The sequence below is a fragment of the Cucumis sativus genome, chromosome 3, assembly GCF_000004075.3.
Source record: "Cucumis sativus cultivar 9930 chromosome 3, Cucumber_9930_V3, whole genome shotgun sequence".
NCBI lineage: Eukaryota > Viridiplantae > Streptophyta > Magnoliopsida > Cucurbitales > Cucurbitaceae > Cucumis > Cucumis sativus.
The window spans coordinates 14,980,178-14,998,882 of record NC_026657.2 but is presented as its reverse complement, the minus strand read 5'-3'; the positions used below and the strand labels follow the sequence as shown (position 1 = coordinate 14,998,882).

General features: G+C 33.1%; 3 protein-coding genes across 3 annotated transcripts; all 3 read right to left on the bottom strand.

Annotated features, from left to right (window-relative positions):
- Positions 1–5,769: 5,769 nt before the first annotated feature.
- LOC101204479 (ferredoxin, leaf L-A) lies at positions 5,770–6,523 on the bottom strand. The gene has a single exon (XM_004146211.3). It carries the CDS (start codon positions 6,413–6,415, stop codon positions 5,975–5,977), a length of 441 nt encoding a protein of 146 aa, XP_004146259.1. The 5' UTR covers positions 6,416–6,523; the 3' UTR covers positions 5,770–5,974.
- Positions 6,524–10,357: 3,834 nt separating this feature from the next.
- LOC101204727 (ferredoxin) lies at positions 10,358–11,268 on the bottom strand. Its single transcript, XM_004146212.3, has one exon. The coding sequence runs from the start codon at positions 11,064–11,066 to the stop codon at positions 10,620–10,622; it is 447 nt and encodes a 148-aa protein (XP_004146260.1). The 5' UTR covers positions 11,067–11,268; the 3' UTR covers positions 10,358–10,619.
- Positions 11,269–11,539: 271 nt separating this feature from the next.
- On the bottom strand, positions 11,540–17,333 carry LOC101204970 (transmembrane 9 superfamily member 1). Its single transcript, XM_004146213.3, has 12 exons — positions 17,100–17,333; positions 15,630–15,822; positions 15,430–15,534; positions 14,848–14,865; positions 14,655–14,752; positions 14,400–14,552; positions 14,089–14,223; positions 13,801–13,967; positions 13,498–13,592; positions 12,935–13,308; positions 12,177–12,450; positions 11,540–11,949 (listed from the first exon to the last, which is right to left on the bottom strand). Exons 1-12 carry the CDS (start codon positions 17,316–17,318, stop codon positions 11,882–11,884), a joined length of 1,899 nt encoding a protein of 632 aa, XP_004146261.2. The 5' UTR covers positions 17,319–17,333; the 3' UTR covers positions 11,540–11,881.
- Between the last annotated feature and the right edge of the window lie 1,372 nt (positions 17,334–18,705).

Here is an 18,705-nt window from a genome sequence, read left to right as displayed (position 1 = left end):
GAAAGAAGCCTCATGCTATCTAATATGGTATTAGATCCTTAAACTAAATGAATATTCAACTCATTAAAAAATTAAATTTTGATCCAGGAATAGTGAATACAAAAGGGTACTATCTTGAAAAGGGTACATAAAATAATGCATAGTTGAAGAAGCAAATAAGAGATGAATCAGATAAAGAAGAAGCAAACCATTAATTTGTGAACTTTTTGAGTGGCTCTTTTTATTAGTTTTCTCCATATATTTTTTTCCTCATTTTTATTGCTTATATGTTACTTAAAATTTGGCTGCTTTAGTTGAAGATTGAACAACCGGTGGAAAGCAAGTATCAAACAATGCTTGATGCCCTATTAAAAGCAAAAGATTTGGACATACATGGTGTAATTAGGTTTAGGGTAGACAATACAAGAATTGGAGTTACCGTTTTGTATCTCTTTGAGCTTATGCCAAACCATTTAATTGTATTCTTGAAGTTGATCATTTGTGATACAGAGTATGTGACTAATGTGATTGAGAATAATTTTGTTCTTTCATTGTCTTTAATGTATTATTCAAACCCTTACTAGATGCGTGCTAGATGTGTGCAATATGCATAGAATCATTCTAAATGGCTTAGGAGAGGTAGCAATTTGATTGTGAAACTTATAGTAAAAGTTTGAAATGTGCGAGATGTGTGCGAGATAAAACATAAGGGTCTAATAAATTTAATAAACATGGACAAAATCACTCTAAATGACTTAGGAGGGGTAGCAATTTGATTGTGAAACTCATAGTGACAGTTTGAAACATGCGAGATAGGTGTGAGGTGTGTGCGAGATAAACCATAAGGGCCTAATAAACTTACTAAACATACACAAAATCATCTCGCATGTATCTCGCACATTTCAAAATTTCACTATGAGTTTCAAAATGAAGCTCTATGGACAACGTTCAATGGAATCTCATGGTTGTAGTTCATCCACAGTCTTAGTTCACTAAAGAGAATTTGCGTGCAAGGTAGAAGTGAAGAAATCACAAATATGCAGCACAATATTCATTTTTAGGGTTTTTTAATAAAATAGTAAGTTGGACTTTTCACATGCTTATTTGTCCCATAACTCAACTTTTTAAAAATTGATCCCAAAAGTGTTTAGTCTCTTAACAAATATCCTTTTTTGGCAATTTTCCAGTGTTAGTGACCTATGCCCCTCTGCATTCAAGGAGTCTTCAAGCCCATCCCCCAAATTAAATGGTTCAAGTTCTAGGAAAAAGTTGTGATAATCTTTCTGATATGAATGAATATATTTACTAGTCCTACATTTTCCCCCAAGTTTTTGGTTTTCTATCTTTTTGTTTTGTTTTGTTTTTTTTTTTTTGGCACCATAATGGTTTACAAATTTAGAGGTTTCATTATGGTTTCTATAGCCAAGTGTTGAATAGATAGATAGGTCGATATTGAAGGGTCTCAATTGGCCAATGTTGTGTAGAACGAACCTTGTTATTGATGTTATAATGTAATGTATTGATGTTTTTAGTACGAGTTTTACATTATAAGCTCCATAAGAGCTCATTATGAAGGATAACCACAAACTTCCCTTATGTACTACATATCATATACCAAGAGAACCAATGACTTGCGAATGCATGTTGGGTACTAACCTCCAAAGTTTCAACAATTCGACGGAAATGATAATTTAAAGCAATACGTTGCTCACTTTATTGAAACATGCGAGAACGACAAGATTGAGAGGAGACCAACCAATCAGTCAGTTCGTTCGAAGCTTAAAAGAAAATGCCTTCGAGTGGTATACCAATTTGAAGTCGTAAGTAATTGACAGCTGATAACAGCTGGAAAATGAGTTTCTTAACTGCTTCTATAGCACTAGGCATTTGGTCAGTAGATGGAGCTGACAAACACCAAACAACGAAAGAGAGAGCTAGTCATCGACTACATAAACTGATGAAAAGCTCTAAGCATGGATTGCAAAGACCGGTTCGAAGAATTGTCTACATTGGAGATGAGGACCCAAGAAACTTCCTCGATGATCATCTAGAGGACGTATTAGAAATCATTGCTTGTCATACTATTAATATAGTGGAGACAACAATCATATATCTTCAAAAGAAATCAATGGTTCAAAAGAATCCAAGCATAGAACTTCTGTCTTTGATCGCATCAAGCTTTCAACTACTCGATCTTTAATCTTTCAAAGATTGAGTGTGGCCATGAAAGAAGAAGAAAACAAACGTCTCTGATCCATGGACCAACCAGACCCAAGCCCATAAAGTCCACTATATAACTCTATAAATAGGGAATTATCTTCATTTGTAGGGAAAAAAAATTTACTCTAGAAGGACTATAAAGAAATTGAATGGATAACCCTATGACAATTTAATTTGGGAATCCCAAAATATCCTCTGGTATGAAATTGGTTTGTAGGAACCAATTGGGATGAGAAAACGTTTAGAGATAGTTGAGAGAAGCTCTTTTTTTTTTTTTTTTTGCAGAGCAAAAGTCTTTACTTTTTTTCTTGATCAATTTTTTTAAAGAAAACTTTTTTCTTCTAGATATTTATAACTCTCTTTCCTTTTTTAAATAGAAAAAAGAGTAGAGAGAATCATAAGATTATATTATCAAATCTACTTATTAATTAACAATTAATTAATTAAATCAATTTAATTAATATTTCATTCATTCGATGAATGAATATCTCTTCAATATCTTATAAATTTATATTAATATAATTAATTAAAGCATATTTAATTGATATTTTATTCAAATCTTATTTGAATGAATATCTTTCTAATATCTTATAGATTTATATTAATATAATTAATTAAATTAAATTAAATTAATATTTCATTCAGAACTTATTTGAATGAATATCTCTACAATATCTTATAGATTTAATTAAATAAAACTAAACTATTAATTAATTAATAGCTAAATTAAATATTTTACATTTAACTTAAATTAAATTTAAATCATATTCAAATATAAGTTTCTCTCCTAATTAATATGAATCCAAATCACATTAAATTAATATTTGAACTCATTCAAATATTTTATCTCTCATAAATTAATTTTGAATCATATCCAAAATTAAATTTATATAATAAAGTTTGATAAATTTTATATTATAATGCATCACTATACATTAAACTAATTCTCAAAGTAAATTTGAACATTTCAAATTACAACCAATATAAATAAATCTCATTACCCTTTACGAGCTAGGAAGGAGACCTAATGGACCTATAGATCAGAAGCTACAACAATCTGAGATTAACTGGCTAAACTCATTAACCACATTAATCAATATTCATTAACTATGCGTACACTCCACTAAAGACTCACAGCTAAACTCTTCTCACTGTAGATATATTTTTGTGTTCACGAATATAGACCAATTACAGTAAGTTAGTCATTCACGAGTGTTTGTAATACCAACTGGATCAATTTACTGTTTTACCTCTGAGTTACCTCTAATCCTTAAATATCAGTGCTCCTTTAATGAACAACTTGTTTAGGGTCATACCAGTAAACAGAAACCCCTCTCGTGCCATAGAGAGGGTAAGACCCTTTGTTTAAGACTTGGAGACACCGTTTAAGAGAACACTGATCTACTTACCTTAAAATAGGGAATGAGTGAATTTCATCTTGTGTAATTATGTTTACAGCACCTCGCTCGATCTTGTCTCTAAAAAATGATCAGCTTATTAAGTCGGCGATGTGACCACTTTCACCCGTACAAATCAAAGAACAATCTCTCGCTAACAAGAGTTCATAATACACTCAGGATTAAGACTAAGTGACCTAGGTCATTCTAGTGAAATAGAAATCTAACTAGTTAACGAAATTACATCTAGTAGTTACTATTTCGCGGTCCGGTCTTATGTAAACTCATTGGATAAGATATCCTTACTCACTTGTCAACTACACGAACATGTTGGATCTTTGTGTTTTCTAATCACCATTCCCCATATAATTCTATATAGAAATTCTTTTATTTAAAATTGAATTGCATTTTTATTTATTTAATTTAAATAATAAATATAAATTTGCATAGCCATATGCATAGTGTTACCAAGATAAGCTCCTCGGTCTTATCCCTATACTATAGACATTTTAAGCTGATCTTGAACATTGATTCCTATATGTGTCTGCATACCGTTCAAGACTCATTAAACAACTTACCATGTTAGTTTATTGGATTTGAGTTATTAAGACAAAACTAATAATTTAATCAATAACAATTATTACAATAACACTTTATTAACAACGGTCAATGAATTATATTTACAATCTACGAGTATTAGGACATAAATCCCAACAGAAACTCCATAACTCTTGAAGTCGACTATCATTGAAGATTGAAGCTCCCTTTGAAGATGCAAACTTTCTTCCAAGACTTTAACTTCAAGAACATCATGTGCTTTGCTTCCTTAAATCAAGCATAAACATTCAACCGAGAGAGAATCAGATGATCAAATACTAGAGAACAAACCACATCTCATTATAATCAACATCAACACAAGTTCAACTCCACAAATTAAATTTCTTAGAAAGTATTGTGTGAACAACAAGATTGTTTTATAATGCATTATATCTTATAGAATACATTAAGCATTAAAACATTAAAACATTAACATAAAATGACTTTTAATTCTCTCCCATTTTCCACCTTCATTTTGGAATACATTTTATCCAAAAAAAAAAAAAAAAACTTTTTGAAATTAAACTCATTATTAAATAATTTTAATGGTAATATAACTTTTGTAGTTTTTGAAATTAAATTTGTTGAATTTTGTTACCATGTGATTTTTTTATTGAATTCAAATTTTCTACATTAATCACATATTTGTCTCTATTTTTTTTTTTTTTAAGTAGTTTTTCTTAGCTTAGGATCAAAAGGTACAAGTAATTTTAGTTGTACATCACATTTTGAAGCTAAAAATAATATGAAGAGGAAATATAATTTTTAAAAAATCTATTATATGTTATTTAGTATGGCAGGTTAAAATAATAATAATAAATTTAAAAATTGAGAACTAAAAATAGGGTCTTTTAAAATATTAAAGACCAAATAAATTTATTGTTAAAATTGGGTGACTTAATTTTATTCATTTTTAGGCTGTTGAAAGTACGCCTCAAAATTGCTTCTATGGATCAATGTGTAAGCAGTTGTATAAAGTTCCCTTTTTCTCTTCATTTATCTCACGCATGCATTGGTTCTCCCCTCACGACTCAACACCCTACGACGGTCAACAGCAACTACAACTGAAAAGTAATTCTTCTTTCCTTCTTCCTCTCACCTCTTAACAAGCCACAATTCTCCTCACCATCTTAGTCTGTCAGCAATATTTTGTTCCTTAATGTCCTTTAGGAAGAAGAAAGCCCTAAAAGATCAAATTGAAATTGGTCCTCCACGATTGGAAGAGGTTAGAGGAAGAAGATAACAAGTGGAAGAAGAAATTGAGTTTGTTGTGATTTAAGTGAAGAGAAGGAAAATTTCGTTGAGGGTAAATTGAACTTTTCACTCATATATTGCCCTAAAAAATGGACTATTTTTTACCATTCCCCAAAATAAAGATGGATTAATCTATAGTATCATTCACAACTTGGATATCAAAGAGAAATAAATAACAACCACCCAACAACATATAAATAAAACAATAAACAAAATGATTTACAATGGAGAGCTAAAGTGATATACGTGAAGCTAAAAGACAGTATCATTCACATGAAAGTAAAGAAGCCAAAAAGAAATGAAAGTTAAGAACCCAACAACAGATAAACAAAACCCGAGTTGTAAATAAACTTAAACCAGTAATGAACAATACAATTTTCAACAAACACTTTAAAAGAGAGATATCATCATCATCATCATCATCATCATCAAGCTAAGAAAACAATGTCCATTATGCTTACTCTCATCAACAAAGATAGAAAAGATAAAAAGAAAAAATAAGTTTAATCCCTTCTTGTTCCTCTGTTTTAACCAGCAAAGGAATCCTCCTTGTGAGTCTCAATTACAAGATCAGACTCAGGCCTAGCAACACAAGTTAAAACCCAACCTTCAGCCACTTGCTCATCATCAAGAAAACTCTGATCAGATTGATCCAATTTCCCTGATACCACTTTCCCAACGCATGAAGAACAAGCCCCAGCTCTGCAAGAGTAAGGAAGATCAAGCCCACTTTCCTCAGCCGCATCCAAAATGTAAAGATCAGCATCACATTCAACCGTTTTCTCTCCATCTGGGGTTATGAGTTTCACCTTGTATGCCTTCATCGCCAGTCGTCCGCCGCGGTGTTTCAGCCCGTACAGAGACTCACCCATGTTGGGAAATGGCTTGAAACTCACTCCACCGGTAGGATTCCGACGGATGAAGGAGGTGGCCGGAAATGGGGAGGTGATTGCAGTGGTGCTGCTCATTTTTCTTATTGTTCTTGTGTTGGATTGGAGATGAGATGAGATGAAATGGAATTGAGAGAGTGGAGAGGGTTTTTTAAAGAGGATTTTTGGGTCGTGTGGCTATAACGTGGAGAGTGAAATAGAGAGCGTGTGGATGTGAGTTAACGCCTTATCTTTTGGCAACGAATGGTAATGGTTGTGGATTCTTATCCTTCCAAAGATTTGGTTTCAAAATGTGAACAACAGCTGCTACCGAGTACTAATGCCTTCATAAACCATTTTTTTAAAATACAATAATAATCAATAAACAAAATATACTTTTGGTCTCGAGATGTCCCAAGCCCGAGTATTTACTAGGATTTGGAATCTAGATTCGATGTCTAATGGTCTCGACATTACTCTTTGTCTCTACCATTTAACGCTATTGGCATCACAAACTAACACCAATGTTTTGTAGTTTATATGATTGAGTCATCCAAAAGAAGAAGGCACATTCTTGGAATACGTAGAAACATTCAATTCTTTTGGGTTTTTCTTAACCATTATCTTATGTTTTTAAGTCTATCTCAATTAGAAATGATCCTAATTCATTCACGACTCACACCTAAACTTGGAACATTACACAAGATTTGAACTCTTTTTCCATCATTGAGTTTTCATTTTTGCAAAAGTAGTTTAACTGAATATGCAATCTTGTGATTCAAATTCCTCCAATCCTATTGTATTATAAAAACCTTGTAATCTAACTTTCTTTGACAAGAATTAGCAATTTAAAAAAAGTCTAAACGACATATCTAACTATAACGTCACCATTTTGTTATATCATTTAGTTGTAATCTTACTTAAAAACAATTTAAAAACTCAAAACTTAGAAAGAACTAAATGTCACTCTCCCAACTTGAAGGAATTAAACCAAACCTAAATTCAAATCTCAATTACTCAAAATATATAAGTTTTGGAAACTAAATGATGAAATAATAACTTATTCATTAAAAGAATTTTGTCTATTGGTGACTACTTGTGTCATAGTGATGACTTTGTATGAGTATTTTCTATTTTACATTTATATGATAAGTGGATCCACTAAATTCTTGAAACTAATAAAAACACACTGCATTAAAAGATTAGGACATTGTGTAAACATTCTTCTTAAGACAAGGGTGGAACTTCAATTTGGTGTCATTGAATTTTTGCATTGGTTAGTAATGAATAGAGAAGGGTTGAAGTGGATGAATCTTATCAAATTTGAATGAATTGACACACAGTTTTCTTTAATTCGATAGAATGAGAAAATTCAAATCACTGACTTTTTCATTTTTAACACATGTTAAATGAAATATATATGAACACAATGGTGGATCTAGAAATTTTATGTAAGAACACTATATAACAAACACACTAAAAAATGTTTTAAAAAATATTAGTAGCTTTAAAGATTAATTAATTTAATACGTATTGCAACTATTCTCTACGAGTTTTTATATTTTAAAATCGATTTATGATAAGTTTATTATCAACTTATCCAAGAAATATTTCTCAATATAAGCTATAAGACAATAATTCATCTATCGATCTCCAACTCGATTACGTAGTCGAGTCTTCATAATATTCATAGCAAAAAAAGTTTTCTCTAAGTAGTTGTTGCAACCGGTAAAATCAATGTCAATGTGAGCAATGGATAAAATAATGGGTAGACCTTATCTCTTTTTGTAACAACTATTTTCACTACAAGATCACCAATGCTTTTTAGTTCAACAAACTCAAGAGAGTTCAATAGCTGAAAATTCTCTTGGATAAAACTGAGCAAGTCGACTAAGTTTTTGTTTATCGAATGCAGCAAATGACAAAAATAATTATAATAGGCAAATATCTAACCCCGAAACCTTACGATTTTGTAGAAGAGCATAGTTATTACACCAAAACTAGAATTTAGTAAAGGTAAAACATTATTTAATATATATTACAATCTAACACTTCAAAATTAATATTAAAATACAAAAATCGAGAATGTGAGAGGAGTCCCGACTCCTTAATAAATCCACCCATGTATGGACAACAAGTTGGATTTACGCTCATGTTGTCCCATTGAATTTTTTATTGTTATTGTTTTGAGTTCAACCGTGGTAAAGCAAGAGATTGAAACTATTGATATTTTATATGATAATTAAAGTAGTATCTTTATTTACTAAATTATCTTATATTGATTTCAATTTCCATACACGAGAAGAGAATTTGATCCTTTTATTTTACATGGCATCGTGACAATTAAAGTTCAAAGTTTTAATTGATATGACCTAAAATTTAGATTTGTAAATTGATATTGGCCTTAAAAATAATTTTAAACTCACAATTTTTCTCTTTGAAAAATCTTTTCTTTCAAAGATTTGGAACTTGTTGGATAAAAATGCACACAAGGAACCATAACGAAGAAGGAAATAAGAAAGAAGAACTACTTTCTATCAATAATAGACTCCGATCTCTCAATGTCTATCACTGAAGTAATTGTTGATTATTTTGAGTCTATAGAAAGTATAATTTCGTTATATTTATTTTTAAAAAAAATTAGCTCATTTTCTATATTTAAAAAACATTCGAAACAAATAAATACATGCATATATTAATAAAAAAATATTTTTAAAAAAACTTAATTTTATTAAATTCACGTAATAAAAACTATTTAAAATACATTTCAAAGCTATTTCCAGACGTTACCAAACATTATATTCTTTAAATTAAAATTCCAAACATATCTTAAATATTAAATTGAAGCATTTTAAACAATGGAACCAAAACATATATTTGAGCTTTAAAAGAATGTGATCAAAATAATGCTTCAAAACCACACCAAAACAAGAAAAAATGGCAAATTATCTCAGATTTGTATTTCCCTAACTAAAAACCTTTAGAAGAATTGGATTTAAGGACAGACTTGAAAACCACAAATTTAAATGGCAAAAACTTCAAAACTTTATGAAATATCATGAACCAATAAAGAGCATATGTCACTTAATTTCATTAGTAAAGCTAAAGGTAAATCATTTGCAATTTAATTCCTAGCCTAACCTAAGTTATTTAACAATGTAATTTAGCTCTCAAACATGAAATTAAGTGAAACTTCAATTTTTCTTTCCTTTAGACTATCTATGTTTCTTCTGAATTTTAGTCAATTTACAAAAGATCAAACCAACACGTAGTTACTTCATAACACAACTTCTAAAGTTTCTATGAACTCTTTTTGGCTTATTTTGCAGGAAAGACAAGGAGACCGCATGCCACAATATGTGGTTTGTGTTAGTTTGCTCAAAAAGTGTGGGAACAATACTTTTCTAATCTCATTTGGTTCACTTATCTCTTGCAAAGAGGATTGGTAGTCGATGTCGATGGACCTTTAGGCGAGGACCGTAGGCAAACTGAGAAATATGGATCTTACGAAGGTGATTATTGTTTTGTGGAGCTACAAAAATTAGCTTCATTCCTTGCATAGCGATGATGAGAAGTTCAATCTTCATTGCATCTTCAAGATGAATGATAAGTCTTCAGCTTTCTGGAAATAAGGTCAGTGAGGCGTGGGAGTTAGGATAGATGGTTGGAGGGGTGGGGTGGGCAGTTTGTGACTCTCAAAGATCTTCTATTTGCACTAAGCCCATTGACGTATTGGAAGGGGAGGTTATATTGTCAACAGCCATCTTTTGTGGGTATAATCGAACTCGTTAGACATCATTCGTGCTCTCAACGAGCTGTCTGCGAATATGATGTAAACTAAGGATGAACCCTCTATGGATTTTATTGAAAAAATCTGTTGAGACTTTAATTATGTTAGTGGTGTGTTTTACGCTCTAATTACAATAGTGAGGTATTCTCTACTTGAAATGAGGACCTTAGTTATCGATAGTCTCTTGCATAGTGATGTTATTTAAAATTAGAACAAATATCAATTTATATCTCTAAATTTTTGGAGTCGTATAAGATAATGTGCATCAATTTAAACCCTGAACTTTGAAGTTATGTCAATCTAAACCCTAAACTAAATAATTGTACCAATTTAAATCTAAAATTTTTACAAATATATCAATTTAAATCCTAACCTAAATTGGTTTTAGAATGTTGGTGTAAAACTAAGAAAAGTGATCAAAAAACTCCATGAGACATCTGATTAAGGACCTGAAGGCAAGCCAGAATCATTTCATGGAGATAAATAACTAGATCTTGAAGCAGACTTAACTAACTAACTAAATAGATATTCCTCCTTGTGTGTCTCAATGACAACATCTGACTGCGGGTAAGCAACACAAGTTAAAACCCAACCTTCATCCATCTGATCATCCTCAAGGTAGCTCCCATCTGACTGATCCACCTTCCCTGATACTACTTTCCCTGCACAAGAAGAGCAAGACCCTGCTCTACATGAATATGGAAGATCAAATCCCATTTGCTCAGCTCGATCAAGAATGTATTCGTCATCCGGGCACTTGAACTCCGTCTCTCCTGTTGGTGTGATCAACTTCACGTTGTACTCTGCCATTGCAATCACTCGCCCACCTCGGCTGCTGCCACCCTTCAGCTTAAACAAATCTTGGCCAAAGTTCAACACCAACCTTATCCTTGTTGTTGGCTGCTTCTGGAGAAACGAGGTGTTCAATGTCACACTGGAAAGTGCTGGTGAACTGGTCATTTTGCTGCTCTACCAAGATGAATGGCCACTGACTTCTGGATCTTATTCGTATGCCTTACTCAGCTTGTAGTAGAAGAGGAGCCCACACCTGTAGATAAGAAATGAAATGAAAGGCTACGAGCTAATACTCTGTCATTTTATCAACAATCATGGGACCATGGGAATGAGAGGCCATGGCTTCCACACGCTCCTCTACCTTTCAACAGAATCATATGGCCTTAACCTAATCTTCTACATCATTTTAAGTCTCTCTCTCAAGAAACTATACAATAAACATTCTTTTTGCTTTTTGCTTTTTCATTCAAGTCACAAAGTTTTCAGTAATTTGGGGATTCTTATATTCTAAGTTTCTTCCTCCACACAACTACATCCCAAACTGCCAAACTCAAAATCATATCCTAAAGCCAGTCTTACTCCTTCAGTAATTCTTGAGTGTCAATCCATCGACTATCATTTCAAATAGAACCATAATATAGAAATAGACCTCGGTCATTTCTTTATGATGTGTGAAGACAAAAAAAAAAATATTATAAAAATGACATGGGTCTAACAATTTGGTCAACTTTTCTACATTATGAAAAGCAATCTCTCAAACTCTAAATCAAGATATTCAATTACAGCTTGGGCAAAACGCATCAATTACCAAAAAGAAAATATCTCAGGGCTAAGAACATGTCCCCATCTCAAAATCTTTTAATTTCTACAGGTATTACTGCGTTGCTAGGCCTCCCATGTGTCAAGGGCTTCTCGAAGTTATTGCCTCCACTATGAAAATGCTTCAAGGTAGCGTAGGTCTTCTGCTTCCAAAAATACCCCTAATCACATTTGATGTTCCTGTAGATCCTCCGTACGAACAAATTGGAACCCAAGTAACCAACAGCTCCTGCACAATTCAAATTTTATGTCATAAGAAAAGAAACATGAACAAAAATATACAGAAATCAAAACATAGCAAGAAATTTGGCTCTCAGATGACCATCAACATTTGCTCATAGACAGAACTAAGAAAGACAAAGCCTTCTTCATGTTCAATTGTTGAAGATGCCACTTTTAAGGTGAACGAGAAAGCACGTAATAACTTGAATATGCCAGTAAAATTGTAAAACTCACCACAAAGAATTCCCAACCCAAGGCAGAACATCAAAGTGTATCCAAAATAGAAGCTGGTTTGGAAAAAGCCGGACATCTTGGTCTTCACATAATAGTAGTATATCGAGTAGAAGTAGACATAGACAGCAGTTGAAGCAGCAGAGAAAAATGAAGTCCACTGCCAGTGATAGTTCTCGGCATTAAGCAAGAAATATGTTCCCACAATGGTCACGCAGACAGTAACTATGATGAGAATTAGAAAAACCAGCAGCATGAATCCATATACGTAGTACACCTGTGGATAGGGGGACAACAAGTTATAGGCCGAGCTAGTAAGTTGCTATTCCAATACTGCCAACACATCCTAGAACGTCTTGTTGGAATTCCTAAATTGATTTTAAAACTTGAAGAAACAAGCATCTCATCCATAAAGTGCTTTAGGGTGTGTTTTGTTAACTTTTTTAAGTGTTTAGTTTAAAAATAAGTCATTTTGGAAAGAGAAGAAATGAAATGTCAACCTCTCAAAATAGTTTACAAGACACAATTAACGACTATTTTAAACAGTTTTATCAAAAGAGTTAAAATAAAAATGACTTTTTGGATAAACGTTTTTTTCTATAATTAATCCAAACATGACATAAAAGTAACCAAATGATTATTTAAATGTTATGTTACTTAGCATGCAGTGTACTGAAGTTTTGAACTACTACACTGACAGTTAATTAACTACTAAACTCCAAATTATTTTCAACTTCCAACAAGAAACAAGACAATACTACCTTGTAGTTCCAGAAGGATGTAAAGACAAAATACATCTCTATGAAAATACTGCCAAAAGGCAGCAATCCTCCCATCATGGATACAACAGATGGTGTGAGGTACCATTTCTTCTCAGGGATAGGACGAGGAATAGTCTTCACACGACATGGATTGTTAGGGGCACCACTCCAATTACGTCCAATTACCGTACCAAGAAGAGCCAAAGGAAAAGAAATGAAAGCCCAAATGACAAAGACCACAACCATCGTACCAAAAGGAATGGCTGCTAGAGACCCATAGAATATAGCAATAGTGTTCAAGATGAATCCAATTCCAAAGCACAAAAATGGAAATAGAGATGCTGTGAAGATCATTGATTTTATCCAGTTTTTACCTGTCATGATAACAACGTTAGAAAGGGCCAAAGAATTAAGCCAAGTGCTGAAGCCGCTGAAAGAAATCTTTAAAGTATACTGGTATTATAACCTCAAAGAAATATGTTGGGTAGTTTTACAAATCAATATTGCGCTGAAGCCTAAAGTTAACAAATCAGTGCAGTCACTAAACTAGTAGAAATACTTACCCCCATTGCGTGAGTACATCCCAGCACTAACATAACCAGAAATGGATGACGTAAGAGCATAGCATACAATGAAAGTTGTGACAATTGCTCCTCTCCTGTATATAGAAAAGCAACAAAAGTGTCACTTGCAATCTTCCCCTTTGTTTGTAGTTAGATGGAGCGGTCATAAGCAGGTTGTGATGAGTGCTTATTGACACAACTTTTAAAACATTACAAAAAAAATTACTTAAATTTGTTTCCTTATACACCTTAATTTAAAATGTCAGACACACTTCCATACAAAAGTTAGATTTCCTGACTTACCCAACATACAACATTCCAACAATTGCCAATAGGATGACAAGCAGAACAAGCAATGCAAGCTGAGCACCTGTACCAACAACAGCTGAAAGAATTACTAAGTTACGAGGAGGCCGGAAAACATCCCCATGCACAAGTTTCCAGCCAGACTCTTCACTAACGTCTCGCTCCTGAAAAAGAAGATAAAAGGTACAAAAAGAAAACAAAAAGTCATAAGATAGAGAAAAATGACAGTTGAAGACATTGAAGCTTAAACTAGCATATAACATATGATAGGGAAGAAAGTATGACCAGGGTTTCCAGATCATCATCTTCACGTGCATATTTAGCATAGTCATTTCTAAGAGTCCTCATCAATATCATAGAGACCAAACCAGTGAGGAAAATGACCATCATGAATGAATTGAAAATGGAGAACCAATGAATCTGCAAAGTTTCCAAATGCCAGAAAATTATTTCGATATGGTATGTGAACACAGGCATGTAACAAAATACCACAAGAAGTTAAAGAATTTACTAAGTTAGATGGAAGGAAGAATCTCAAGATATAGGGCAAAGATATGAAAATAACACAATAAGGGAGAAGGAGGGTCATCCATTACCTGATGCTCAAAGAATGGGTAGTCCAAATAAATATCAAATCGTCGAGCGAAAGTGACATTAGTCGAAATCCACTTCACAGCATATGTCAAGTCCAGTGTCTTCCCAACCTCTAACGGTTTTAAGTTTTCTTGGGTGAGATTCACGTGAATAATCTATAAAAATCACAATTTAGTTGTTAAATCATATCTATATTGAATGCCAACCCCCAAAAAAAATATTAAAAAACTATGCAAATCAGGAGGTGGAAAACAAACCTGGTCTTTATTATATTTGATGATGATGTTCTTATGCGTGTAAAGGACATGCTTCACGTTATTGCTATTCTTGTCAGGATGCAACTCACCAACAAAGCCTTAAATGAAAAGGGGCAATAAGCATCACTTTGGACCACCAAATTTTTCGTTGATCAAGATATCAAACTAAAATGTAATAAGAGAAAGCACTTACCCCACAGAGGCAAATCATCTGAAGATTATTCCCCATCCAGCATCATGAAATAAAACATCAGAAGAAAGTATGGATGAGATATGTGTAGGTCTTGCAACAATTTTTTGCATAACCAATAGACATAAATAAACTGTAGAAAAGAATTCATTCGTCGAATAAATGAAAGTCAAAATTTAAGTTTTACACTTCAATCAAGAATTGTTATGTACAACAGTCAGAGAGAAACTACAAAATAAGAACATGTATCGAATATTTAATAATAGATTTGAAGCTGAAACTGCAATTCCTTTCCCTTGGGGCTTACCGGTCATACAAGAAAAGAATACACGAGCATATAAATTAGCTCATGAGAAATATGAAATTAAGTAAGAGAAAAATATGGAAACTCAAACAGATTCTAGTGTCTTCATGCATGGTCAGAGCACCGGTCTTAAAATACTAGACCTCCAAATCTTCTAGTGACAGTCTGTTCACCAAATTTCAAATTTCTGTTCTAGATATAAGTATTTCTTTGGATTTGGATCACTCTATTTGAGCCCCTAATTCTAAGTTTTTAATACAAGAAACCTGTGTAGAACATACCCATAAAGAACTCAAACCAGTAGCCATTCTCAATTGCATCCTTAAACTGCTTGACCTTTGATTCATCAAGCTCCAGTTGACAAATAGTGGTCCTCTCCACATTTTCTGCAAAAAAGAAAAGTTAAGTAGTTGCAACAGTTCATCCATGATCACCACAAGGCCTAAATTCAACCTTCCAACATGAAAAGAAGTTGGCGTACTTTGGAACTTAATCTCAATTTGGCTGTCAATAAGTTCGTTTCCTCCAAGGACCTCGCCAAGACCACCCCATTTGTGAGCAGAATGACCAGATGGATGACAAAATGGAAGGCTGTAATAATTGTATGTTTCTTGTGGATTGTTGTACGGACCAACTTTATTCACCCATAGAGTTACTGACTCATCTTGTAGATACTACAAGGAAAAATAGAAAAAGGGTGGAACAATGGAAGGAATAGATTAACGTAAAAATAATATTATCTTAAAAGCACGGAAGAAAATATGTCAGATACAAGACAGTGTGACAACAATCACGCCATGGTTGAAAATTTGACCTAGATAAGTTAAGAAACGACTATGGAGGCTATTTCAGATCTGAACTCTGAAATAGCTGCAACTGATTATTGAAGTATACATAAAGGCAATAATTTTGTTTGATCCAAAATTACAATTACCACAGGCTGCAACAGCAGAATAAAGTGATTGCAGAAATAACACAAAATGATTAATAGCATAAAAAATATCCAAAGCTGATAGAGCTATTAATCTTTCTGGAGGCAGATAGCCAGATACCATTAGACTCTTATTACGCTTTAAAGAAACCCAAAATTTGGATCCATTAGACTCTTATTACAATACTGGGTCGATACTCTATGTAGAAAAGTATTGCCAACGTAGTACGGATACAACAATGTGCAAGAAACACAATGATAGTTCTCCTATCCGTCAGAATCAAAGCGCATAGGACACGCATCAATAAATCAGATTGGTAGCCTCCCATCCAAATTTAATGTCAGTGGAGCGTTGATCGGCAATCAGCTAGAGATTTTTAATTCATATTGAGACATTTTGTCTGGTCATATAACACTTCGAAGATAGCCCAGTACAAGACGTAGAAGTATGAATTTGATTATCCCATCTAATTAAGACAATTATCAACGACCATCCAGGCTCACGACGAGCATAAAATATAGTGATACACCCAAGATCTCTCGTACGTCCCCATTTCGTTTCACTTCAGAGGTCCATTTCGGACGTGAAAGACTGTCGACGCAAAAAAGATAGCATAGGTACAACTCCAGACGAGATTGAGATCTCGTAACCCTTAGCATCATCCACACTCCACTAAAACGAACATCCAACGAAATTCATGAAGTCCGAGAGCTTAAAAATATAAATAATCAGACAAGGTATCCAAAATCCCCCTCCCCCATCCCATCCCCAAGCATCCAAGACCTAGAAATACCAATTTCTACAACCACTAAACCAAAAACCCAGATCTAAAAGAACGCGGGATTCCACAGATCTGGGTCAATACAAAAGAAGATAGCAAGATCTGACAATTTAATGGCTAAAATAGACAGTGAAGAACCAATACAATGGCGCGTAAACTAATTAACATCACCATTTTGACTTTCATGGGAGTTGGAGGGGGGAAGAAATGGTGAGATCAAGAAGAAGGAAATGTGTACCTTGTGATCAGACTCGGAAGCGAGGACTATGGAGAGTGAGGAAATGAGAAGGGAAGAGAAGAAGAAGAAGGTGACGGAGGAGGATCGTAGGGTGGAGGACATGGTGATCACCGGCGAAGGTCGAACTGAATTGGGCGGTCGAGATGGCCTCCTTTTACCACTACCTGGATTTCTTCGTTCATTCAAGGCGATGCGTTTAAAAACTCCGATTCTCTGCATTTTGCTCAACCATGAAGTACAAAGTGGGCCACCTCGGCCCAATTGCTCCGACAGTTTTACATTTAAATTGGGCCTGGATTTTCGGAATCGGCTCATCCAAAAATACATATTTAACTTTTTTTTTTCCTTCCCCTTTAATAATATAATAATAGTTATAGTTTTTTTAAATAAATATTTTAAATGAGGAAGGTACAAATATCACGGTCCCATAAACCACAATAGACTATTGTATATGTCTATCGTGATATATGTATATCACGATATATCACAAGTAGACAATAATGTTTTATTTTATTTGTAAATATTAAAATAAAAATTGTTATAAACAAGATTAATCGAACGTCATAACGATTTAAAAAGAGTATCTCCATGTTTTTTTATTTATTTTAGTTAGCTCGAATAACTACCGATTCATATATCAAGTTGTTTGGTTGATTTTAATTAAAGAAATTGTTGTTTGTTTGCTTTTAATTTTTGAAAACATATCCACCCATTATATTTCACTGCCTGAATAGTGTTGTTTTTATGGTTTATTATTTTTTTTTTTTTATAATAGTTTACTTTAAGAAAAATTAAAATTACAAAAACTAAAATTAAACGAATTTAAAAGGATGTAAACCATGATGATTTTAACTCAATATTTTTTATTATGAAAACAACAAACAAACCACCACATAATCACCCTAAAATAGTGGCATTAATGTATTAGTTCAAGCATTGCAATTATTAATGTCTAATAATGTGAAATTAAATTTAGCATTGATTACATATGAACGTGGTATCTTCAAAACAAGGACTTCAATATATGATTAATGTTTCCTTAATCTTTTACGAGTCTACATTATATATTTGAAGTATACTTATCAAAGCAATGGTATGGTGTATAGACCTATTTTTATTAGTATTTGCAATATTTGCTACCATTTCTAATGCTAACAACCTTTCTCAATTTACTAATGATAAGAACCTCGTTGTATATATCTACTAATGCTAAGATAAAAAATTTCTATCAAGTTTGCGAAACATCAAATAGATTGAGTATGGTGTTTATTTGAATAAAATTATAGAAAACGATCAATTCTATGCTAAGGAGTTTGTGAAAATTGTGGAAAATTGTTCTCAATTAGAGTCCATTGTTACGTTACTTGTTAAGGTGTTCGCCTCTCAAATTTTTTAACCCTTCTCGTTCTCGATGGGATTTGTCTTAGTTATTCACGACATCATATATCTTTTTAGAAAAAGGATGGGCGGAAATTAATAAGGAAGAGTGAACCCTCTCTTTCAAGACACAAGGGCCAGCTTCAACTTCAAGAAATGCTACCTCTCCTTAAAGACGAGCTTTTCACCTCTCAGATCTAGGGCGCCTACCTAGAAGGTTCCTCCTCCT